Source organism: Callionymus lyra, chromosome 5, assembly GCF_982586985.1.
Source record: "Callionymus lyra chromosome 5, fCalLyr1.hap1.1, whole genome shotgun sequence".
NCBI lineage: Eukaryota > Metazoa > Chordata > Actinopteri > Syngnathiformes > Callionymidae > Callionymus > Callionymus lyra.
Window position 1 is genome coordinate 34,451,443 of NC_141822.1, and position 25,376 is coordinate 34,476,818.

A 25,376-nucleotide genomic window follows, 5' to 3' on the forward strand; every position below is an offset into this window, starting at 1 on the left:
TCTGTGGGAAGGAAAACGTGTGGCAGAAAACGCTGCACAACCAAGAGGTGACCGGACCCTGAGGAGGATTGTGGAGAAGGGCCGATTCCAGACCTTGGGGGACCTGCGGAAGCAGTGGACTGAGTCTGGAGTAGAAACATCCAGAGCCACCGTGCACAGGCGTGTGCAGGAAATGGGCTACAGGTGCCGCATTCCCCAGGTCAAGCCACTTTTGAACCAGAAACAGCGGCAGAAGCGCCTGACCTGGGCTACAGAGAAGCAGCACTGGACTGTTGCTCAGTGGTCCAAAGTACTTTTTTCGGATGAAAGCAAATTTTGCATGTCATTCGGAAATCAAGGTGCCAGAGTCTGGAGGAAGACTGGGGAGAAGGAAATGCCATGCTTCCATCTGCTGAAAAGCTTTATGGAGATGAAGATTTCATTTTTCAACAAGACCTGGCACCTGCTCACAGTGCCAAAAACAATAGCAAATGGTTAACTGACCATGGTATTACTGTGCTCAATTGGCCTGCCAACTCTCCTTACCTGAACCCCATAGAGAATCTGTGGGATATTGTGAAGAGGAAGTTGAGAGACACCAGACCCAACACTGTGGATGAGCTTAAGGCCGCTATCGAAGCATCCTGGGCCTCCATAACACCTCAGCAGTGCCACAGGCTGATTGCCTCCATGCCACACCGCATTGAAGCAGTCATTTCTGCGAAAGGATTCCCGACCAAGTATTGAGTGCATAACTGAACATAATTATTTGAAGTTTAACTTTTTTGTATTAAAAACACTTTTCTTTTATTGGTCGGATGAAATATGCTCATTTTTTGAGATAGGGATTTGGGGTTTTCTTTACTTTTTTGCCAAAATCATCAATATTAAAACAATAAAAGGCTTGAACTACTTCAGTTGTGTGTAATGAATCTAAAATATATGAAAGTCTAATGTTTATCAGTACATTACAGAAAATATTGAACTTTATCACAATATGCTAATTTTTTGAGATAGGAATTTGGCGTTTTCTTGAGCTGTATGCCAAAATCATCAGTATTAAAACAACAAAAGACCTGACATATTTCAGTTGGTGTGCAATGAATCTAAAATATATGAAAGTTCAATTATTATCATTACATTATGGAAAATAATCAACTTTATCACAATATGCTAATTTTTTGACCTGTATTCCTTTATTGTTTATTTTAATAAATATTTATTAAATTATTCCTCATAGTCTTTTTTCTTAATTTCATAGCTTTCTTTTTGCTTGCACTGCTTCCAGGATTGTACGTTCGTCTAAGAGCTTTCATCCAATCATATTTGAGCTGTCACGTGTTGCCAGAAGAAATCTACCCGAGGCCTTCAGACATTTCAGAAGTGGCTCTTGTACATTGAAATCAACGGCAGCCGAAAGATTGTGTTAACCATTCAGATTGGAGTTGGCGGCATCTGCAACAGGGTCTTGGAAGCTACCCTTCTGATACCTGCCAAGACGCTGATTTGAGTTAATTTAACTGTTTATTTTTCAACACACAATCGCTGAAGAACTTGATCTGGTCGCGGATATCCTTGCAAAACCATTTTCAAGAAGGACTTTTCAAGAAAAGCTGGACGTTGTTAAGAAAGCTATACTAACTCCAAGACGAGTCGTTCACCAGCTTCAAAGGATTTATTTATTTTGTCCATGAGCTACGTGAGTAAATGCATTTTTTCAAAATAATGTTGCGCTTTATGAGATCAATATTGGTGCTTGTTTGTGTGTGTGTTGCTTTACTGTGTGCGTGTTTGTCGCTGCATCGTGCTGCAGTTTCAGTGTGTGCGTGTGTGTGTGTGTGTGTCGCTGCAGTTTATTGAGACCCAGATTTTGTTTCCTAACTAAAAACATTGATTCTAGTTGATTTCATCGGTTCTCATTCCCGAGACGCTGCTGACCCTTTAGTCTGGGCTGTTGTGTGTCTATCATTGATATATTCGCGACTCTCAACGTGATGTAGCTGCTGATTAAATTGTACCTGTTGTTGTTCCTCCGTGTGTTGTTGTGTTACTAAGTTTCGATGCAGAGCATGTGGCCATGGAAACCACACAGACTGTAGTCAAAGTGATATTTTGATATAATGCACTGATGTTGTGTTCATTTGATGATGATCTAAACGTCTTATTGACCTATAACAGTACATGTTTAGAACCATGTGGTGTATAAATAACCTTAAAGTAGTTATTAAGAGGTGGATTCATTCAAACCAAGTGTGAAATGCACGGCCCGCCACTGATTATCACACATATAATCCAACACTACCTCCGTAAATGAAACTCATCATGTTTCTTACCATTTTTCCATTTATAAGGTGCCAATATGTACAAGCTTTGATTTAGTTTCTGAACATGTAGAATTCCTTTGGAGAGTCAGAAGCTTCCTCCGCAGAGAGTCGTCAGCACATATACGTTGATTTATGTTTATATAAATGTTGTGATTATATAATGTACATATTATAAGATATGAAACACACAAATCCTTCAGGATACCCAAGATCTCTAATTGGTTTGTTTTTATTGTTTAGATGCACATGTGATTACTGAGTTGAACACTAAAAGTGCAAAGTGTGATGAGTAAATCACACGGACTCACACACTTTTTAGAAAGTAGTTTCGCTCTTTTAATCTTAACCAGTCTGTTGCTGCTGAGTCTCATCATACGTATGAAGCAAACACAGCTAGACTAGAAAACGTCAACAGGAAGTCAGCACTGAGGATAGACGAGTAAAATCTGGCATAAATAGCCTGGAAGCGAAGCCAATGACAACATCACACAATGGAAATCATCATAACCTGCAGCCGCCTGCTTACACTATAAATGAATTCTGTCTCCGGGGGGAATAATTTTGAGGAGAGTGATGGGCTATTATCCTCTCCACTTTGCACAAGCCCTGGTGTGTTTCCCCACTTGTCTTTTAAGCATACTTGTTCAAGATGGTCCGAGACATTATGTAATAAAACCTGGATTTACCACCTGCTGGGAGAAGTGTGTTTGCGATATCTAACACAGAATCAATGAGTTGCTCATCCAAATACGGATTTTTAAATGGTTTCAGACCAAGGACACTTGCCTAATAAAACAAGCTCATGAACCAACTAGCAGTCGAGTCCTTCCCAAAAAGCATGCAATGTGGCATTGTTCTAAAAGTAAAATTATAAACACACCTATAATACCAATATAATCTTAGATATACATCTTTCTTATAATGACATATATTTATCTTGGAAATGTTAACATTAATGTTTACATATATTGTATCGATGTAGATCTATTTTAAAGATTTATTCATTCAGTATTTTTTTTTTGAAGAAATGACTGATATGTATATTTCAAAATGGTGTCATTTGATGGAAATGATGAAAATGGTAGCTTTTTTTGAGAATCAAAATTGTTTGTAATTTAAGACATTAACTTTTGGGAATTAAAATGATAATTGATTGCTAAGATTTAGCATTAACAATGTTAATAATATTTCTACATTATTCCTCTTTTCCTCATCCAATATTTATTGTTTTCATAATTTCACAGTCCTATACTATATATATTACTATGTAGATATTTTTACCACTCTTTTTTATTTAAGTGCAAGAGTGACAGATAGAGAGATTTTTTTTTTATCACTTTGATGTTGCACTGTGAAGAAAAAAAAGCTTTTTGATTTAACAACAGCCTCTGCCTCCATGATAAATTCCTCCTTGATCAGTTTTGGTTCCTGGACTTTCTTCTATTAAAGTATCCATATTTCTTTCCTTTAATAAAAACAACAGACCAGGAGAGAACATTATCATTTTTTTCTACAAGTTTCCAGGTGAAGACATCAGAAATAATTACTCAGAAACAGATGAAAGCAGCGCAGCAGGCTTTGTTACATTTTTAGTTAAAATGTAAGGTCCAGCTGAGAAAAAAATATGTTTGGCAATGAAACACTCCAGTGGACTGAGTGAATTGTTTAGTGTTTAATTAAACTGATTAAAGTGAAAGGGATAGTTTCAGGACTCACAAATGAAAGAGTCTCTCTACAAAGCTAATTCTTTTAAATGAAAGCTCTAATAAAATTAAAGTGCTTCACTTGGTTCTCCTTAAACTCTCCTCTTCTCCCTAATCACACGTCAGTGGCAGCTCGTGGAAAGTAAAGAAGCTTAAATCCCTGCTCAATTCAGAAGGTTCACAAAAAGTAGTCTTTACTGAATTTCAACTCTGATTCTTTCAATTATTTGATGGCTTTTGAAATCCGGCTTAAGGTGTCCTTGTTTAATAAATGTTCCATCAGAAGTTCGTCAACAATGATACGGTTTCAAGGATCCAGGGTGTTGTTTTGTCCAGTGCTGCGTGGTGAACAAGGACTCAAATTGTGTGAAGATTATACATGTTTTACCTGCTGTTGTTGCATAATTAACAATCAGTTTGGAGCTGAAATCAGAAGAAACAAATTGACCTGAATCCAACGATCATAATATGGCAGTATTTAAGTTTTTCGTATAACATATACAGCCATGTAAACAATGATTAGACTACATTATCTTCTTCAAACAATCTCCTGTGAGTGCGATGTAACCATGGAATGTCCAAGAAAACCATGTTTTTTTTTATTTTTTATCTCAATTGTCCTAGTTAAACCTGGTCAACTTTAAGAGCAACTCCGTCATTCTTGATGTTATTCTGTTCTATGTTAACCGTATTATGTTCTATGATGTCCATCATCTCTAGTCACAAAGACTCACTCAGGTAGCTTCATCCAGTCCAATTGCATTTAGTAGATTAATTCTATCGACAACTTTCAACAAGTCAGAAGCTCAGACTATTTGCTCTAGCCTGCAGATTCACTCTTGAATCACCAATAAGTAGTCGCACTACAGGCATCAGAACCAGGTCTGGACAAAAGATCATTAAGCACAGGATACTGACCGCGTGATAACCATCATAACGAATGTTCTCCATATCCAATGATACACACTCGGTTTATTTTTCTAATTTCCCAGTGAAATTGTTCATTTCCTGAGTTTACATTGGCGTGGAAACTGTTATCGTAATGTTTTCCCCAAACACTGAGCTGGTATTAAGAAGGCTGTTCCGGTGCCTGACTGAAATACGAAGGGCTGAAAGGAGCAAACTGAAGCGAAATTAGTTTTGTGCCTGACAGAGATGCGCAATTACAGTCGACACTTGTATGCTTCAATGCGGCGTCTCTTTTCTACGCCGTGTGTTTATTTATTAATATACTGTGTTGATTAAGTCACGCAGGCACTACTCTGTTTAAGACGCCATCTGCTCGGAACAGAGAGTACGAGTAATTAAAACACGCTTTGCACTTAATAGAATTCCAGCATAATAAAAATATGGGAACAATTTGTGAGCCACTCTAATTTATGAGTCTCATCAGTTTGCAAATTCATTCTCGACAGCTCAGAGTTAAAGTGTAAACTATGATGAGCACAACCTGCTAATTAATAACCACATGACCGTCGATGATGAGCAGCCTGTCATGGACAAACACATGAAACAAGTGTCGATGCTTTTGGCTTTTGGCTTCAGAAAGAAGCCTTTCTGAAGCCAAAAGTTGAGGAACCCCCCACAGACTCATTTGTTCTCATCGGTTCATTATTTCCATCACTTTGAGAACCTCTGAGTGAAACTGTGGACGGAGAGGTTGGTCAAGATAAAGAGGTACTTGAGCTTGATTCTTCATCATACTCAGAATATCACTGTTTCCTCTACCCTCAGTTTTAGTTAATGATCAGAAATATTGTAAACCTTAGATTGTAGAATGTTGGATGACTTCTGTTTAGGTTTTCCTGTATGAAAGGGGCCATGGTGCAGACCCAGAACTCCTTCGACTTAATACCGATTGCTACAGTATTGCTTCATAAAACACAATTTTTCTGCGAACTTTGTTGCTTTAACATCCTGACTTCCAATTTTACTGGTAGAAAAATCAAATAGATGAGTTTTTATGTCATACACCATATCTGACAGCAGCACTATTAAAGTTTTCCACCTTCAAGACAACAGGTCTACTATACTACTACTATTATCTAAGTTATTATGGGGTTATTGTGACCTTTTAAGTATATATTTTGTATTGTTTTGATTGTTTAAGCGCTGTGTGGAAAAGCACTCCAATAATTTAAATGACTTACTTACTTACTTACAATAACCAGTTCCAAGAATTAAAATAAAATGAGAAATAATAGGCGTCCTGTGGTGAAGGGAATCTTTTCTATGTAAAGTTCAAAGGTAGTACAAAGTTAAAATCTGCAGCAATGAAGATGTGCATTTATTTAATGAGTAAATGTGGAAGAATGTGTCCATGAATCAGAGTTCAAGGATCAAGGCTGGGTATTAAGAAAGATGACAAAACTATCTATAAAAGTAAATCTTTGAACAGAAGGGATGGAGCGACCCTTACATAGATGGTATGATATCACTAGGTTTATTATTGTCAAACTCATGGTGTAGCTGGATGAGGCCAGTGTCAGTCAGAGGTCAGACTTCTCTGGAGCCATTTCAAATCCTTAGCAAAATTGAAGTGGTAAACTTATAGTTTTCTTTTGACATAAAATCCTTTAAAATAATGAAATCTACTTCAAGTACTACTACCTTTTTTGGTCAACTGTAGTATTGTGGTGATTCAGAAGTAAGGTCCAAAGGATTATGGGAGTGATGGGCGGCAAAAAAACAGATTGTTGTTGTTATGTTAGATATTGAACTGATTATTGTTTCGAAGCAATGAGCAGGCAACAACAAATCGGCACAAACTCTTTGGAAACATGTCTTTGACGTTGATGCATCTATTGTGACAAAGATATGTTATGTACATGCAAACTCTGTAATCTACAAAATACGTACTAGAAGTTCATTCCTAGTACTTTGGTAGCATAGAGAATAGTGTACTCTGCGCAAACTTTGATTGATTTTTTCTAAACTAAACTAAAAACATGAACTTGAAAAATAACACATGTATTTTCAGCTAATTAAATTCTCTTGTCTAGTGCTGTCTTATTTTTTGTGAACATTTATTTAAAGGCAAGCATGTTCTTTCCCTGCTTTGTGGAGCTGCATAGGCATCCCTCACTGTTGGCCCCCATAGTAGAGGAGGAGGCACTGCTCAAATAAGGGCTTGACTTGAAAGTGAATATTTTATAAAAATAAGGATGTTGTTATACTACTGCCCGCATGACGATGATATTTTCAACGATAGTCAGTTTGGATAAATTAGCTAATTGTCAGTTTTTTAATTTGAATATTTATAATGCTCCTTAAATTCTCTTTAATTCCAATGTGTTAAAACCATCACAAGAGATCTGAACCATCCAGTCACTTCACAAAGAGCCTTGCTATGTCAGGTGAAGTGTGATTTTGGGGGACAGCCACTTGTCAGTGAGGATTGTTTTCATTGTCTCCAGATGCCTGTAAGCGGTCGGTTTGTAAGAGGGAATGAAGACTACTCACTCAAACACTCGTTGGCAGAGTCCCCGGTTGCCCGGGCCCACGGTCTGTCCTGGTAGAAGGGGTGACATCTCTGACAGTCCTCACCAACAGTGTGATGTTGGCAAGCACACACAAGGCCACCGTTCTCTCCCTCCACACACTCGCTGGCGTGACCGTGACACTTGCATCTGCGGGGAACAAGGGCAAGATGTTAGAACAGCTCACAACGAGTGAAGCTGAGAGCTGCAGAAAGGTGAACGTGAAAGTGTTTACACTGTGTGCTATTGTCACAACAGCAATGTTAAGATGTTAAGATACTTATGACAGTTCCTACATTAAACACTTCAATGAAACAACTCTATCAAGTGTTTAAACTTTTACAGATTGTTTGTAATTATGTGCATTTGATGGGTGTTGTGTGTTTGCAGCTGTGGGTGAGTGCCCATGTGGATGAGCGTGATTATCAACAACAAAATTTGCACATTTCAGATATCTTTTGGTGATTTTGACATTGATAAGTAATAAATTCAGCCTTCAATAACACCAAGTTGTCGAGGTGTGCATTAAAAGCAGTGAAATAAAGCTCACATGTTGTCAGAACGGTCTCTCCCTCAGGTGTTACGGCAACGAAAGATCATTTGTCATGCTGCTGCTGTGATCAAGAACGTTTATGACAGCTGTCAGATAACGTTTGTATATATCCCTCTGAAGGCTTCATCGCCACTGTTTAAACGTCCACTTCTCTCTGCAGTGCCAGTGAGCAACAAAGTCCCAAGTGCTGTGTCCTCTGTGATTACGATGATTTGAGAAGAGAGGGTGATAACAACTCAACAGCATGATGTTTAAGTAAAAATGATTCCAAAGTTTATCCAAGAGAAAGTGTTGATTGCGATGTGTTGCTGGAAAGTGATAATCAGACAAAAATATGGTGCTAAGAGAAGGTGTTTGAAAGTTAATGAGAATATTTCAACATAGATACAAATTAAAACCAAGTTTATATGTACAGAAGAAAAAATTACAAAAAGAAAAATACATCCTTTTTTTTTTTATTAAAAAAAAAACTAAAAAGAAAAAATTCAACTATAACGTTAAAACATGATACCCAACAAATATGTTATTACATGATACTGAAGTATTATGTTATAACATAATACTCAACTATCATGTAATAATGTAATACTTCAGTATCATCTTATAATGCAATAACATGACCCGGAAACAGTTCAGACACACCCGGGCCGTAGTTGGACAGTGATAGACGGGTGAAGAAGTCAAAACATTTGATCAGAAAAATGTTGAAAGCTGTGGATGCATCGGACTCATTCTTATCCGTTTTGTCAGAATAAAAGCCAATATGGGTTCGAAAGAAGACCAACAGACTGACCAGTCAGTGATGAGACTTACTACTTACACTCACGAAGCTCTCTTTGTTTGTCATGATGAGGAAAGAGCTGAGGATCAGTTATCATAGTAAATCTGCAAGCTTGGGTGTGGACTTTTAGACTGATGGAGGTGTAGGTATTAAGATTGAAGAGGTTTCATGGGATTGACTATAAGCACACATGTTTGCAGCATCGTATGGTTCCACAGTTTGTGAAGTTTGTACGATATGTTTCTTACCTTCCTCCGACCGAAAAGTCAGAGATGGCGTAGAAATATGACTGCAACACTTTGGCGTCATTGAAAATCTCGTCCCCGAACGTGTTGAGCCGGTCTAGAGTTATGAGCAGGTCTGTTGCAGTAACCCATTCCTGGAAATAGAAGGAAAATTGTTAGAGACAAAGATCCAAACACTTGAGGATAGAAAAAGGAGGCCAGTGTTTTGGCTGCAGCTGGTTTTGGACAGACATAGAAGCACACTTGAAGTAAGAAGGATTTTGGATAAAGTGATGCTGTTAAGAAAGGCAAGCAGAACATCAGATGCTTGCTGTGGACGGAGGAGATAACAGGTAAGTGATAACTGCTGGACAAGCAAAAAACAGTTGATGAAAATTAAAAATGCATTGATGTAAATGGAAAGGTAACCAAAATCGAATGTACATTTAAGGAACAAGCTAACAAATGATTAAGGCTTAGTCGTAAAAAGAAAAGCAGTCATAAATGCTGTCCCTGCAGTCCTTCTTCAATTTTAATAGATAGTGCTTGGCAAAGCTAACATCCCTGATATGATTTAAGCTCCTCTGTTTGAGTGTATCACAAAGGTAAAGCAGGGATGAGGAGAAAGAGGATATCAGACAGGAAAGAAAAAAACAAGTGCCAAAGTTAGGTACAAAAGAGAAGCCTAGTAATAGAAAAACACATGACAGGAAAAGAACCTTTAAATAAATAGCTGGAGGGAAACTTTCTGTCTCGGTTGGTTTGGGACTCTATGGCAGTTCTGTAAAAAACCCTAATGTACATTTTGAAACTTCTCTCCAGAGGACTCTTTTGATGTTTAGTGAAGGGAGAGAATGTTGCAGTGTGTGGACGAAAACAGTAATGTGTTGTTGAAGACTAAAGATTATAATCAGCAGGGGAGCTTTGACAAGCTCTGCTGTCTTGCTATACTTTATTTACTGTCAGCTAGCAGCATATACTCTATGTTATGTTTGAAGGTTCCAACATAACAGGACTAGACTCTTTTTTGAGTTTTTATTTTTTATTTATGGATTTCACAACCATTGCTGGCTGAATAGCTAAAGATTGCTATTTCACAGAGGAACACGTAGGAAGCTCAAATACTCGAACAGTTGGCAGATTTAAAATCGATACTGCAAGTATGATTACAAAAGCCAATATTTTTAATGTTAATGTAGACCTCATCTATCTTAAACTCATATATGTTGTTCAAACTTCTTGACTTGACTGGTATTAATTATCTGTTTTTTTTTCATAGTTTCCTCTCTCAGGTTCTCTCTCATTTGTAGTTTCTCTGTTTGTTAGCAAAATAACTTGTTGATTGTTGATAATGTTAAGGATGTAAGATGATTAAATGTTGATTCAAAATTATGAAGAGTGAGTATCCGTACCCAGTATATGTAAAAGCCAAAAAAAAGGGTATTCTGTTATTTAGATCTGATCAAAATATTTACAACTCAAGCATGAGTCAGTAATGGGATAACCATGTGAGTTTGGCATCGAACCTGGCTTATTCCTTGTGTTGGAACTGCAGTGATTGCAGTTAGTTTAGAAATGGGTGTGAAAATCCAACTAGTGCTTTCTGTCAAGACTCACAAGTGTTCAATTGTTATGTGTAATAATCTGCTGAGTGAACTTTTCTCATATCTTCCCAGGGTCTCTTTACTCTGCTCTCTGGTTTTAAATGTTCAAATCAGAACAGCGTGTCACTGATCTCTGCCTGCAGATATAGAACAGGCCGTCAAAGGTTAGGTGGGTCACACACCCTAATAAGGACCCCTGGTGTGCAGTTTCTGGTTTCAGCTCTGCCTTTTATCAATGAATAACAAATGCCTTCATCAGCTTTAATAAAGACCTTATTGCCTGTTTTAACGGTGATTATTCCAACACGGGGAAATCTTTTTTTTTTAGTTAACTGGTTTGTATTCACAGAGGTTGAACTCTCTGGTCTTCTAAGAGGAGCTAAAAACTCTTCCATCATTACCGGAACCACGAACCACACTGACCTGGCCTGAAGGAGATCACAGCCTTGATGACTCAGAAATGATGTTCATTTAACAGCTCAAAAAACCATGCTTGTCAGCATCAGACACTGGGTTCAGAGTTTATTCCCAAAAACTTTAATATTTTCCCTCACAAGTCTGCTCCCTTCACCCGTCGCTACACAAGCTAGAGCTAACATTTTTACATACTTACAGTACATAGCAAGGTTGATAAATAAGAGACCATTCTTAGTCACATCCTCTAAAACTTTTACCCAATATTTTTTAATGTGTTTTGTGTAGAATTTTTGTTTAACTCTTTGTCCTGTGAAGAAGACTGTGAAAAAATCTGGATCCCCTCTGCAATATTATATCCATTATTAACATGGCAGACGTGATATCTGAATATGATGACACTGAGACTCTCCACCTGAACTTTTTTTCACGCTTGGACTCAAGCGTGCAATGACATCCTTAAGCGACCTCATTGTCCACTCCACCCGAGCTAACATTTGCATTTTAAGAGTCCCTCGGGTAATGTTCTGATAAGTTCATGGCCAAAACACACTCCGAGAGCTGCTTCGATGCACTATTCAAGCGAGGTGTGCGTGTACTCCGAGGCACATTAAAAGACGTAAGATAATCCTTTCATTTTAATTAGTACAAGGATGCTTCTCAGCAGCTCTGCATTTGTAGCTCATTAAGTTTTCTTACCTGAAATGCCCTTGTTAGTTACCTTCTACGGGGACTCTTTATGTCTCCTTCTCTCCCTCTGCAGGCCTTATCTCTGAGAGCTGGAGAGCACTTGAGGATTTACACTGTGTGTATGGCAGCCTATGGAGAGCAGTGAAGCTGCTTTCTGACCACGACACCTTTTTTTTCGCCATCTACTGGTTTGACAGAGTCCTAATGGTTGGTGTTTCTCTAAAAAAAAGATTTTAAAGGCTGAGATGGACCCACCCATTTATCTCTGAGCAAGGCTACCCTAACTAGGATGAACAGAGCTGTATGAAGGTAAAGTGAAGGTAAAGTGAGGTTTGTATGGGGTAGACCAAATTGAGTAAAAAGCAACTAATTTCTAATAGAAACTGACAATTATTGCTTTTAAGTTCCTCTCTCATGCTGCATCAGCGAGAGAACAATTTAAATTAGATGAAAGCAAGAGGGAAATTGTGGATGTGGTGTCAAATTAACTCCTAGTTTTTCTCCTGGAATCAATTTGAAATCAAATGAAAGTATTGAGATGAAAAAATGCTCTTGTAATGGCTACTGGATATAGAACTTACTTATTTAAACTGTATTTGTGTTAAGCTCCACTGACGGACTGCTTTCAATCAAAAAAAAGGAGCAAAGAAATATGATAGAAATTGAAACGCAGACCGCACAATGCTTATTTAAACCCATGTTATAATAATTTAAAACCTAATATCTTTCTTTCTATCATAATTGTGATAAATGTTGATCTATCATGTCTCTATATTCTTCAGTCTTGTTTGTTATTACACAAGAAAAATAAGCCAGTGCTTCTTACCTCTCTGCAACATAAATCCTCCAACAATACAAGAGTCACGAACCTTATTAACACAAGAACTCTAAAGGTCCCTTTAACTAACTGAATATTTCATGAAAATATCTTTATGATATGATGTGAGATGTAAAGATGAATAAGTTAGCTCTATGAAACACCCACTTTTTATTTATTATTTGTATTTATCTTAGGTTGTATTTGTGATGTACAGTTAAAAAAAGAAACACGTTGTAAAGAAATCACTGTAGAGAGTTGGGGCGACACGCGTAGTTAATGCAGTAATATGAGTTCACATTAGATAGTTAGATAAAACTTTATTGATCCCTCTGGAGGTCGCCTACGGGAAATTATTAGGCTTAATTAACTAATGACTGCCTTATTATGACACATGAACTCATTATTAGAGTCATTGAAACTACTTTCGTGACCCCTTGGACTCTTTCATAACCTTCATCTCTGGAGTTTTAACATACTTACAGGTGATGGAAAGTCATGCACGCTCAGCAGTTAAATACGTGCATCTGTTAACCCCCCGTTTATTAGACTATTATCATATGAAAGCCAAAGTCGCGCTCCGATGAGCAACGCTAATTGTGTTAGGAAAAGGAGACAAGGCTCAAAATATCACTTACTGCACTGAAAGGAAGCAGCTTCTTAGGGTTAATTAGCAGTCAGCCCATTACTTATTATTTGTGCAAACCACAGCAAAAGCTTAATTAACTTTGATTCCAGCTCCCTTGAAATTTGGGAGAGTGGAATGATGCTGACTTGGTGGTGGGTGGAGGCAATCAGGCAGCTTTTATTCTTAAAAGAATGTAATGATTCAGAGCCCAGGAGTGTTGACACAGGCATGGATCAGGCCACCAAGAGCCAGAAGGCCTCCTGTATAGAGGACAAATTCGCTCCAAGCGTATGACCTTGTGAACAGTTTTGCTTTCCGAATTTTGCCGGTCAGGATCTTTTCAGGCTCCACTTTTGCTGTTTCAGTGTTTCCTTGAACTGCCAAGCCTCAAGCAGCAGGCACCATCAAGAGAGAGTGTGCCTCATTCCAAAGTTAATAACTTTTTAATATAATTGCTTAAGTTCACTTTGCCCTCAATATGTACTGCCCCCGCCCTTCTCCCTCCTGTATTTTACTCATTGTCATTCAGCGCCGACGCTCCAATTTGCCACACGGCTTTTCAGAGGGAGAGGACGGACTGGTGGCTGAAGAGACAAACTGTTTTAATGGATGACTGAACAAATTAAATTTCAATTCATGCAGCAGCTTTCATCTTATGTGTGATTATTGTGGGGGCAAGAAGAGCTTTACAAATTTTACAAACACTGTGTTTGAAGTAAACCACAACCTCACAGAGAACATTAAAGTGTGCCACGAGTGTGAGTCCACATGCGCTGGTTCAGAGATGAACACTCATCGAGGTATATGGAGCTGGACCTGATTGATGCCTTGACAGTGAGAGAAATAACAGGCTGCTGATTTATTCTCTATTTACTGGCTCTAGAAATTTGCCAAGAGTGATGTCCTTTAATGCCAAATTACATTTCCATATCTGGCAGTAATTCAATATTAATGGGAGTTTTTAGCCAATGTTTGAATGAAAAATATGGACTTGAAACATGGTTTGAACGATTAAATTAGGTTTAAACAGATACAAGAAATACAAAAAAATACCAAGACAGAGACAGCAGTTTTATCATTTCAATAATTTAAGGAGTGAAATAAAAATCAATAATTTTGAGAAAAGATTGTTGAATTCATATGTCATTGGAGAAAATTAAGTCTGTTGCTCTGTGAATACTAAAAGTGCTGCACAGTGAAGTTCCATTTCAAGGCATGAAATTAGCTTCTGAGGTATTTTGAAGTGAGAAACAATGCTGTTGATAAAAATGGGCAGTGAGGATTTAGGGTTCATTTAGTATGCTTGCCATGTCTATTTGATAGATTTGTTTTCACAAATGATCACTGAAAATCTCCGGATATTAAAGGATTTTTACAAAGGACTATTTCCTGTGGCTACTTTTTAAAACCTCAAAAGCAAACTCCTGAATCAATTAATTTAATTAATGAAAAGTCTTATTGTTAAGTTAAGTTATGTTAATACAACTTTTACTCTAATTACACTAGATAATGATACAAGCAAATACTTTTGGGTTATTGCTTTCACCAAAAAAGTTTGTCATATTATAATTAATTAATTGAAACAAACTCCTGGATCAATTAAAATGAGACACTGGTGAATTACTGCACTAAACACATAAGCAATTATAAAATGTGCTCAATCTTCAGGATCTCGTGAAAAATTAGGAAAATGATTGACCTGGTGATGCTGGACGACGATCAGGTGGACATATTGAATCTATGCTGAAGTAGGCTTTAAAATAGTTATACGATGACTAGTTATGATGGATCAATCTTCTTTACTGCATCAGTGACACGTCAATTTCAACAGCCCTACCACCAAAAAGACCAGAATAACTGACCAGAAATGCTTCTGAGAAGGTATTTAATGCAACTTTATTGACATTTGGGTATCAGCTGGAGGAAGTTAGAGTTGCAGAGAATTCCCTCACTTAAAACTTATTTGTAAATCCTCAGGAGAAATCCGTGTTTCAGTTCAGGTTTTTTAAGGATTTCACCTCATTTAACTAAACCACAAGAACATTTTTTACTTTCACCTTGCAGAATAAGGGTATTGTATGAATATGAATAAAAAAAAAGAATCTATACTTACCAGAGTATAGATAAAGCTTTTATAATCTCAGAGGGATAATGTCTCGAAATCAAAAATGTAGCGTTCTGATTTATTTGTGAAGAAAACGCAGATATTCATCCTCACATTTCCTCGTCCATCAGGGCCCTCGTCATGGATTCAGTAAATGCTGTTTTTATGCAGCTCAGCCAACCCATTTTTATTGGGTTTCCCATTTTCTCCTTTTCATTAGTCATTCAGCTAAAAATGAATGTCACCGTTAAAAAGGATCACGCCTTCCCACCTCTTTCTGATGATTCACTCGCCGTATAATTCTTTTTTACTTTGTTTTGTTTCCCTTGAAGAAAAGGCTTCTTTAAACACCATCTGTCACTTTTTTTACTGAAGTCATGGCTGAGTTAATGGGGGAACATATACAACTTTTTATTCTAATGGGAGAGAACTGAGGAATATTTTCTCATCTTTTGCATCTTGTTTCGGAGAAAGTCAGAGCAGGAGAGGTGGAACAAAAATGTGTTTGGCAGATCGGTGTAGAGATTTGCCACCTAATCTATGTATTCTTGCCTCTTATTGATCCCCTGCAGCTTCATAATCAACCGGTCGATACGTGCATCCAGAGCGTGCTGATCTACCACCAGCAGCACTATTAGTAGTCACTTTCTAATGTAAGTAAGGTGTCCACATTTCTGCATGCACACACCTCAACGCCTTCTGTCAATACGATGTATCAAAATGAAAGGTCGAGCAGGCTTAAGGCAGCTCACATAGTAAAGCCTTGTTTACAGAACATATAGATAAGGATTAATTCTCAACTATTTTTACCTGCATGATAGCATGGCATCAAACTCCATCATTGGTCGCATGCCATCACTCGTGGAAGCACTATAGTTACACATTTAAATAATCAAAGTATTTTTGTTTTTATTCTTTAAATTCAAAATCTACAATCATTTCTAACATCTAGGAAACAGATTAAGAAGATCCTAGCACTGACCCACACAATTCCCTCCACAGAATCTTCCTCTAGCTTTTCAAAGGGCAGCTAAACTATGAAATCTCTGCATGCCCTAGGCATGTCCCAGGGTCTCCTCTCAGTTGGCCATGTCCCTAGTATCTCACCAGGGATGTGCCACCTCAACTGGCTTTTCTTGTGATGTGGAGGAGCAGCGGTTCTACTCTCTCCCTGATGACTGAGCATCACAACCTCATCTCTAATGGAGAACATAGATTGACAGGAAAATCAAGATCTTAGCCCTTTTGTTGCACTGTGAGGTGAAAGTCGACTAATACACACCTACTGTTCTATTCATGAAAGCGAAAATAAGTCTAGTTTTTTTTAGCTATCAACTGATGTCAGATTAAATCGACAGCTTGTGGAGCACATGAAATGTGTTTTGATGGATAATTAATGTTTTGCTTTTCAAAAGTAAAACCCCCTTATCAACAGTTTAGTAGAGTGCATGTGAGCAGAATAACATGAACTGTGTGATGTTTAAATTTCCTTTATCTTTGTGATTTTCTGGGACACCTGTGTTTTTCTAGGTGTTATCTTGATATTTCTAGTATGTATATTTTCTGATTGTTTTAGCGCTTTGTGACCCAGGTTTACAAAAGTGCTCTATAAATATAAATGACTTACTTACTTATTTTACTGTTTTTTTTTTTTTTTGCAGGATTTAATGTGTGTGTTGTTGGGACACAGCATGACTTGGTTACCTAATAAAGGCAGAAGATTAAAACCAACAAAATCTGGCATTCGTCAGATAATCAAATTCCATCTTTGGTAATTGGCATTTTTGATACACTTGGACTGATTATGCATTGATATTTTCTATTCCCTGGGTTTTGGTACTTTTTTGTTGGTGTCCATGCATGTTGACATTTCCCAGTTTTTAGGATGTTTGGATTTTGGACTACGATAATGATAAAAGACTTGAATACAGAAGACAGACTTACAATTAGAAGATGTTTTGTATATAACAATCTAAATCATTTGTCAGCTCAAGACTACAGATCTGTTATGAGAGATTAGTAGGCTCAGGAAAGAATTGGTAATCTAGACAGAAGGGAAACAATTTGGTAGTCCTAAAGACAGAAATATCCAAAAAAAAGTTTATAACACATTTTGTAAAAAGAGTCAGGAAAAGACACAGTTAACAAAAAGACCTAAAAAGACTTTGGTCAGGACCTTTTAGAAAAAGGAACTTCATGAATTGCTCTGTAGAAAAAAATGACATATTTTTAAACATTTGTCATATCCCTATGTTTAGTTCCAATAATAATTTCCAACCTTGACATTTAAATTAATTTAAACAATCCACATTTGTTTAATAGAAGATACCATTTGTTACAAACCACAAAGGCTTTAATCCCAGATCTCCTAATCGCAATCAAACAGAATTTATTCATCAGGATCTACAATAATGCATCTCTTCACCTGCAACGACTCAGAACTAAACCAGAGATTAGGGACATGAAAATCACCCCCACCCTTTCACACACAAAGCATCTCCTTTCACTTTTACAACCCGCGGGATACCGATTTGTTACCGCAAGTATTCCTTCAACTTAGAAATAATCCATTCATGGAAAGAAGAAAAAAAACATTCCCGTGTCTATTAAGGCATTTATTAGAAACTGATAAGGGAAAAAATAAACAATAAACCTTCAGCGGTTCCTTGCTATGAGCAGCAAATAGCTGTTGAAGGATTCATTCGGAAATGAGGAACAATTCAACAGGCTCCAAACTTGAAAACAAGGCCATGGCCATATGTTCCTGTAAACACTTTATAACTGCTCTCATGCAGAAAATGGGGGGGCAAGAGGTGAGCTAGCGTAATGCACACTAAGCAGTGAGAAAGACGGATGGAGCTGACGGTAATGGGGTATAGAAAAAGGACTTTTGGAAACGATTGTGGTAACAGAGGGTTAGGTGCTAATGCTAACATACGCCAATATATTGTGACCTGTTAAAATGCTCCAATATACTTTGTCAAAGCTAAATCCTAGACTTTTTAATCACCCTTGTTGCTGCCCGTCCACTGGGGCACTCCTTCCAAAGTTCCAATCCAGTCTCACAGTTCCTTTAGGCTGCATATTCTCACCTTTCTTACTTTTCATCTGCTTTTAAAATCCTCTCTTGGGAGGAAGGCGGCTGGTCACCTCTCTTCAATAGGCAAACATAGTTGCCTTAGATATGGTTCGTCATTGAAACGTATCCGAAATACATGACTGGTGGGTTGTTTGTCTTAAGACGCGATAGGTATCATCTACTCAACTGGTGTCAGAAGTTGTATAGTGTAGGCACACAGGAATGATTGATCACTTGCACAAGTGACCAAAGAGATCTAGATCAGAAGGGATGAGTCATTACGTGAAAAAACACATCTACACAATGATACAGATCTACAGAATGTATGCTGTGGCATTTCAATTTTATTATTCAAAACAAACAAAATCCTTGCCCAAACAGAACAGAAGTTCAAAAGTATAAAAGTATTATTGTTAAGTTAAGTAAAGTCAATACAACATTTTACTTTAATGACACTAGCTAATGATACAAGCAACAACTTTTGGGTTATTGCTTTCATATTAAAATTGAAATAGCTTCATAGCACCCTTTCCCAACAGTAACATTTCAGAGCCCAGTGCTTCTGCAGTGGATGAATTTTCTAGATCACTTGATCATGTGAGGACTGCACTAGTCAGTGAACTCTGGTCATTTTCTGTACTGTCAAGTATAGACCAAAAAATATTGGTCTCACTACAATTAATTATGACATAGTGATTTAAAAATAAAAAATAAAAAGCATTTCAGGGATGTTCTGCTTAAAGGACTCACTAATGGTTTGGAACTGTAGGATGGTGGACCTGGTCAGAACCATTAAGTGGAGTTTAAATGCTGAACCAAAGAACTGCCAAAATGCTGGGTTATTGGAAGATTATCAAATGCTGTAGCATGCATTTGGTCAACATTATTTTGGTGTTGCTGGTGGGCAGACCAACTGCACCAGTGATTAGTGAAGTCTTCTTCATAAGCAAAGAGTGAAGCGTGAAGAGCGAAAGGCATTTCAAACTGATGCTGAAGAGAAAACCGTGTCCCGGTATTTCACTATTTGAATTGGGGAACGTTTCCATGGGCTTCGGGCGGTTTGGTCATCATCCATGATTAGACGGTTGCCCAGATCTCAGATAAGGTGGAACTGATGATTTGATGTTTTCACTGAGTTCAGTGAAACTAGCAGAACATAGCTAAGATTTAAAGACACTGATCACTCATAGACTGACTAATATCAGCTTTTGTAGGCAGAATGCTTCATTCTTCTAGCCATAGGTTCCTTCACTTCACCCCTAAATGACATTAGCTATCTGTCTTTAATGATGTGCAGGAGGAAAGACCATGTGTTGGTAACGTAACACGCTACGACAAGGGCCATGCAGTAGAACAGGTCTTGTAACATTTTGCTCAAGGCAGAACATGGCAGACACCGATGGCAACAACTGAGTGAAACATTGAAAAAGCTGTTTTCTTGGCTGCAAGGACTTGGAAAAAAGCGAAAACAAATTTGGCCAGAAGCAGAAGGGATGGAACCAGGAGAGAATAAGTCTTTTTTTTTTTTTTTACTGGAAATTAATTGAAAAAGAGATGGACTGGAGACACAATTACATTTTGAATATTAATATCCAACAGTAGACAGTTTATATTTGAACAGAACAAGTTGGCAGTGTGGAAAATATTCCACTGCAAACAACATCTATTTTCTCTAAAATAATAAATGAAACCATTCGTTGTTTTGTTAATATACTATTATTCGCTTTATCTTCCTATAAACAAACTGTTTTTAGAGGCGCAAAGGACGATCTCCCTAATGGTGTGTACTGTTTCTTTCCATGCTCTTCTTATTGGATTTTTTGTTCATGATAAAAGTCAAAGAACCCTAAGACAAAACATAATCAGAGGAAAATGTAAAAAAAAAAACATTTTTTAAGGAAAAGTAAGTGTTTATATGTGTAAACATTTGCTTAAATGCTTTTTGTGTTGCAGAATTCAACAAAGCAATATCCCAAGGCTAGTTTACACTAAAATATAAAAGTAAGAAATAAGTTTATCAATGAACGAGAATAATCATTCTTAATTAATAATCATTAAGAGGAGGGAGGAAGAGAACCAGAACAACTCAACACTATTAATGGGCAAATAGTTAGCATGCTATGTATGTATATTGGATGGACTAATACTTGGATAGAAATTGCTCAGATGAGTGAGAATGGAAACAACTGTCTCTGATAGACTTTCACTTCCAGCTTTAATGTGTACAGAGTTGCCACTATCACATAACCTGATCGACAAGTCAAATTGCAGCACAACATTACTCTATTAAAATATATATCCAGTTAAAGAAACAGCTCCATAGTGCTTACCTTTCCAGATCAGTAGAATGAAATCATATAAACAGTCTATGCAGGATTCAACAAACCGAAGATCACAATCATTGATGCTATCATCATAATTGGAATCAGTATTATTTTATATTGTCAGTAATGGTATAGTGATGTGCACATTAAACTTGAAACATGAAACTTTAATCTTAAACAGACAAAGGCACAGTCTCATCTATTTTGGGTCTAATGTTATCACTTTGCACAACCTCTACATCTCGCATTAAACAGCATGGCAAGCGGACATTTAGTAGAAAATAAACATCTGGCAGTGCATCCGCTGCGCTCTGTTATTCATTAATTAATTAATTCTTTCTGATTCAATATTTTATTAATCAAATAATTGTTTGAAACACATTTTAGATTTTCACTCGATATAGGTTTCAGATCATTACAAATGGCAAATTAATATGTGATAAATCAATCCAGGAGTACAATCAATGACTGCCATTTATTTCTCCTTGAAGATTTGGACTTTCCTAAAAACTGTCGTACATCATTTGAATGCAGAATATTAGAGAAATTGAAAAATCAATCATAATTCTTTAGCTAAGACACAGATCATTCTTAAAGATGACAGTTTTATGATGCTATAACTCAATAGCCAATTTAATATTGAATGAATTTGATACTGGCCTGACTACAGCATGCCTGATGTTGCTCACAGTGGTACGAGGGGCTGCTGAGGGAGTTGGTGTATTTGCTCAGATACGAAAAGCCTATCACTACACAGTAGTGCATAGTAGACTCAGTCATTTTTTAACTTTGTGGATATGTATAGTATTATGAAGATCACATGCTGAATGACAATAGTTGGGGTTTAGGTAAGAAAACACATCTCTGTTGTGTTAATCTTACCTGTAAGGCAGCACTCTGGTCAAAGTTGTACGCACTGGGTCGACCCTCAAGAGTGGAGAAAGCCACGTTTCCTCCTGTAAGTGGAGATATATCGCTGAACTCGGCAGTGCACAGAGCCGTCTTCTCATCCTCTCCAGTACGGATGAAACTTTTTTTAACCTTCTTGTAGGTCTGGGCACAAGAGGCACTGTAGTACTGGTAAGGCAGCCAGGGCCCCTCTTCCTGTGTACGTCTGTAGATGGCAAAGCTCTCAGGGCGACTGGAGTAGAATTTCAATCTTATGTATGTAATCTCGTACGCCTTCCCTGTGGAGAAACAAGAATGATGAGCATGGATGGAACCATTGAAGGAATTACAGCTGGATTCATTGTAGGTTCGTTATGCAATATACTAATACTGTGGGGTGATGGATCCCCGGAGCTGCAAGTAGGGAGAAAAACTGACTCCCTTCCCTCCTTAATTACATTCTAGAGGGGGGGAGACAATTGTGAAAAGGTTTAATTTCCTTGGTTGGGAAAATGTAGCCGATCCCTTCAGGATAAAAATAATAGGCAGGAATATATTTTTTTCATTATCAAAGGTAAAATTTGGTTCAGTAGCATTTTAAAAAAAAGAACACAGAAGAGTGTTCTTATCACCATTTTTCAGAGTTACTGGTCAATTAGAAAAATGAAAAATCTCATTGTGCCATAGAGGAAAATCAAATCAAATATGAAATGTCTCATGACAGTGTCATTATTTTAGATGGTGATCTTCGTACTATTTTGTTTTGAGCAACTGTTCTAATGAAACATTAACATTATTTTCAAACTGATGGCGCCACCTACTGACCTCTAAACAACATGACACTGCTTCACGAATCTTCATCAGACCTTCACTGACATAAACCAAGTTCATTTTTAAATAAAAAGTTGTATAAATGTTGTGAATTATTTGTCTGTTTAGTTGATGATAACTTGGTTACACTAATATGTTGGTATTAAGGGACTATTGTACATGAAAGTAGGTCTAGTATGACGGTGCTACTCCTAAGAAGAGTTTAAAGTTTTAAGGTTAAGAGTACAACCCTTTTCTTGTTAGTTAATAATGACTTGTTTGGGGCTTTCATGCTCTCTTCTTCTTTTTGGCTTTTGGGGGAACTATTACAAACATAAAACAAACTAATAATGCATAGCTTAACTCAAAAAAGGAAAAGACTCAAATCAAGTTAATATAAGAGACCCATTTGTCACAAATAGAACACGAAGAACTTAAAATATTTTGATTAAAAAAAAGAACATTTCAGTTCTCACCCAACACTCAAGGAAAACACTATTAGAAATTGCCTTTAAATGCAACACAAAGAAATGTGAGACCAGGAAGGACGATATATTTTTCTAAAAGGCCAAAAAATCTGTGGGAAAGTAAATATTAATATCAAGTAAACTCAAGAGAGAACAAAAAGTTGTAAAGAATTGATGACGAAGAATAAAAGTAATTGAGAAAAAAAAACATGAACAGAAATTAACCCGGCGGTAATTGGTAGAGATGTATGAATCTTTTAAATCTTTTTGTGGTAGGTAGCCCATGTGTGACATTTGAGTGGGAAATTTCCTGGATATTTTTAAAGCAAATCACTTTGGTGTTTAAGCAATACATTTTCAAATAACAGATCTTTGCCCGCAATGTCAGTGCGCTAAACAAAAGATTTGCATTCATTTGAATAATCACACATTTCTCTTAAAAAAAACAATAACACTTAAAATAAAAGGGATCATAAAAATTAACATCTAAAAAATGAACTGTGAACAGTTCATGCTGCTTTACAATAACAACTACAGACAAACAACAGTTTTAATGTTTTCTGTCGTTTTAAAAACTAGCACCTAAGCTGAGACGAGGAACCTAAACATGACACAGTGCAGTCAGATAGTGAAAACTGAAATAGAGTTGAAGGGAATACATGCCAGGTGAGAAGGATATTTTAAATCTAAAGGTACGGCAGAGTGAGTTTAATTCAGAGTAGTGAGCACTGTGAAGCTAGTTAGTTACAAACAGGAAGAAAAGTCCAAATAGGCTTCAGATTCTGTTGACATTCTTTGTCGTCATGGTGAAGGGGTTTGTATTAGTGATGTGTTGATGAGGCCTCATGAAACAGCATTAGTTGTTTGATGCTGTATCATGATGCATGAGTCTTCATTTCAAAAGGCCACTAGTGGGCATTCTCACTTTGAAAATGATCCCTGATTTCAATGAGTTGGTAGATCAGAGGCAGATATAATGCAGAGAGTGACATCTAGTGGCCTTTCAAAATTAAGACATTGCATCATTATCATCAACCCATCACTAGTTTACATACTGTATCTTGAGGTCCCCTTCACAAGAGACCTAACTAAAGGACACATTCGATTTTAAATGTCTACAGTCAGAAGACAAACATTTACTAGAAAGAACAAGATTGATAAAAGAAGCAACCACAGAAGCAGACAAAAAAAAGTCTCTCTCCTATTAATCTCCTTAATCCTTAATCTTTCAATCCTCAAATTCAAAAAGCGAGTTATTTCCCATCCCAAAAAAGGTCTGTTTGGGGTAGTGTGAGAAGCTATGTAATCCAGAATAGACTTGATGTTTAATATCTGCTGGTCTCTATTGAACTGTCTTGGACTTTTACTAGTCCTTTTTCCATGAAGCAGTCTTCAGAATCAGAATCCCGACATACTACAGTCTTGCTAGTGTTCTGCAGCATGTCTGTGTCAACATTTATGATTGCTCCAGGATCGATCATAAATCTGCAAAAACTCTTATGGTGACTCACACAAAGAACATCCCTCTATGTTCCTGTAGCTGAAATATTACAACCACATGTTTATACTTTGTCAAACCCAGTAGTATTTGGACTTTTATCCATTTTCACTGAAGTGTTGAGACTACTTTTAAGCCTCCTATAATGGGAAACAGCAAATTTTGTAGTTACACTGTTCTAACAGTGGTGGAGCCAGAAAAGAATGTTCAATCTTAGGTAGGGCTGCTTAAGGAATCTACTCCTATCCTAGTACTGTAATTTTAAAGAATAACAAAATGATAACACAAAATAGAAAAGTTTAATATGTTTCCTTTTGCCCTATGTAGCTTGGATACCATACAGATTTCTGAAACCCTAAAATTTGGAGTTCTGGTCAGCATTCTCCCTTACTATGACAAATAGTAGAACATAAATATATGAGAGCAAATAAACTGGCCAGACATCAGAATTCACACCAACACCCCGGTGCACTGCAACGACCAGAAACTCTTTTTCTTGAGGCCTCTGGGGAATTTTTTTCTCCATCATTAGACACAAAGTCTCCGTTGGCTCATCAGGGTTTACCGTCCACCATGGCTGCTTTAATGACATCTGTTGCTTTGCTCTGTCACGCCGGAAAAAGACACCCACGTCTCTTTTTGACGCCCTAATAGTGTCTTTCCTTAAGATCATTTAGCTTTCATTTTCTCTCGGTGTGTGGTGAGTCGGGCTCTGCTGGTATGGAAAAACCAGCAGCCGATGGTGAGTTTATCCGCTCAAAACTAAAATATATCCTTGGTTTTTAATGACATAAACTTAACGTAAAATGATCGCAACCTAAAGTGATTTACTAACAACTAGAATTTTGTGAGGTTGTTGAACATGGCCAGAAATGGAGTCTAGATTTTAGGGCGGCTGACTTCTGGTGGTGATGTTAAGATGTTAAATCAAGAAAAGAAATTCTATGGTTCATTATTCAACAACTATGCTCACGGACAACATGGTTTGTGATTGACATCATAAAAATCTT

The 25,376-nt window shown here is 37.2% G+C and overlaps 1 protein-coding gene across 2 annotated transcripts in view; it reads right to left on the bottom strand.

Moving 5' to 3' along the window:
- The window catches only part of lamc3 (laminin, gamma 3), a 113,537-nt gene that overhangs the window by 82,178 nt on the left and 5,983 nt on the right, over positions 1-25,376 (bottom strand). For both annotated transcript variants that reach the window (XM_087792129.1, XM_087792128.1), the window contains exons 2-4: positions 21,586-21,890; positions 9,068-9,198; positions 7,469-7,635 (exon numbers count right to left, since the gene is read on the bottom strand). In XM_087792129.1, coding sequence (XP_087648255.1) covers positions 7,469-7,635; positions 9,068-9,198; positions 21,586-21,890 — 603 coding nt within the window. The remainder of the gene's footprint in view (positions 1-7,468; positions 7,636-9,067; positions 9,199-21,585; positions 21,891-25,376) is intronic.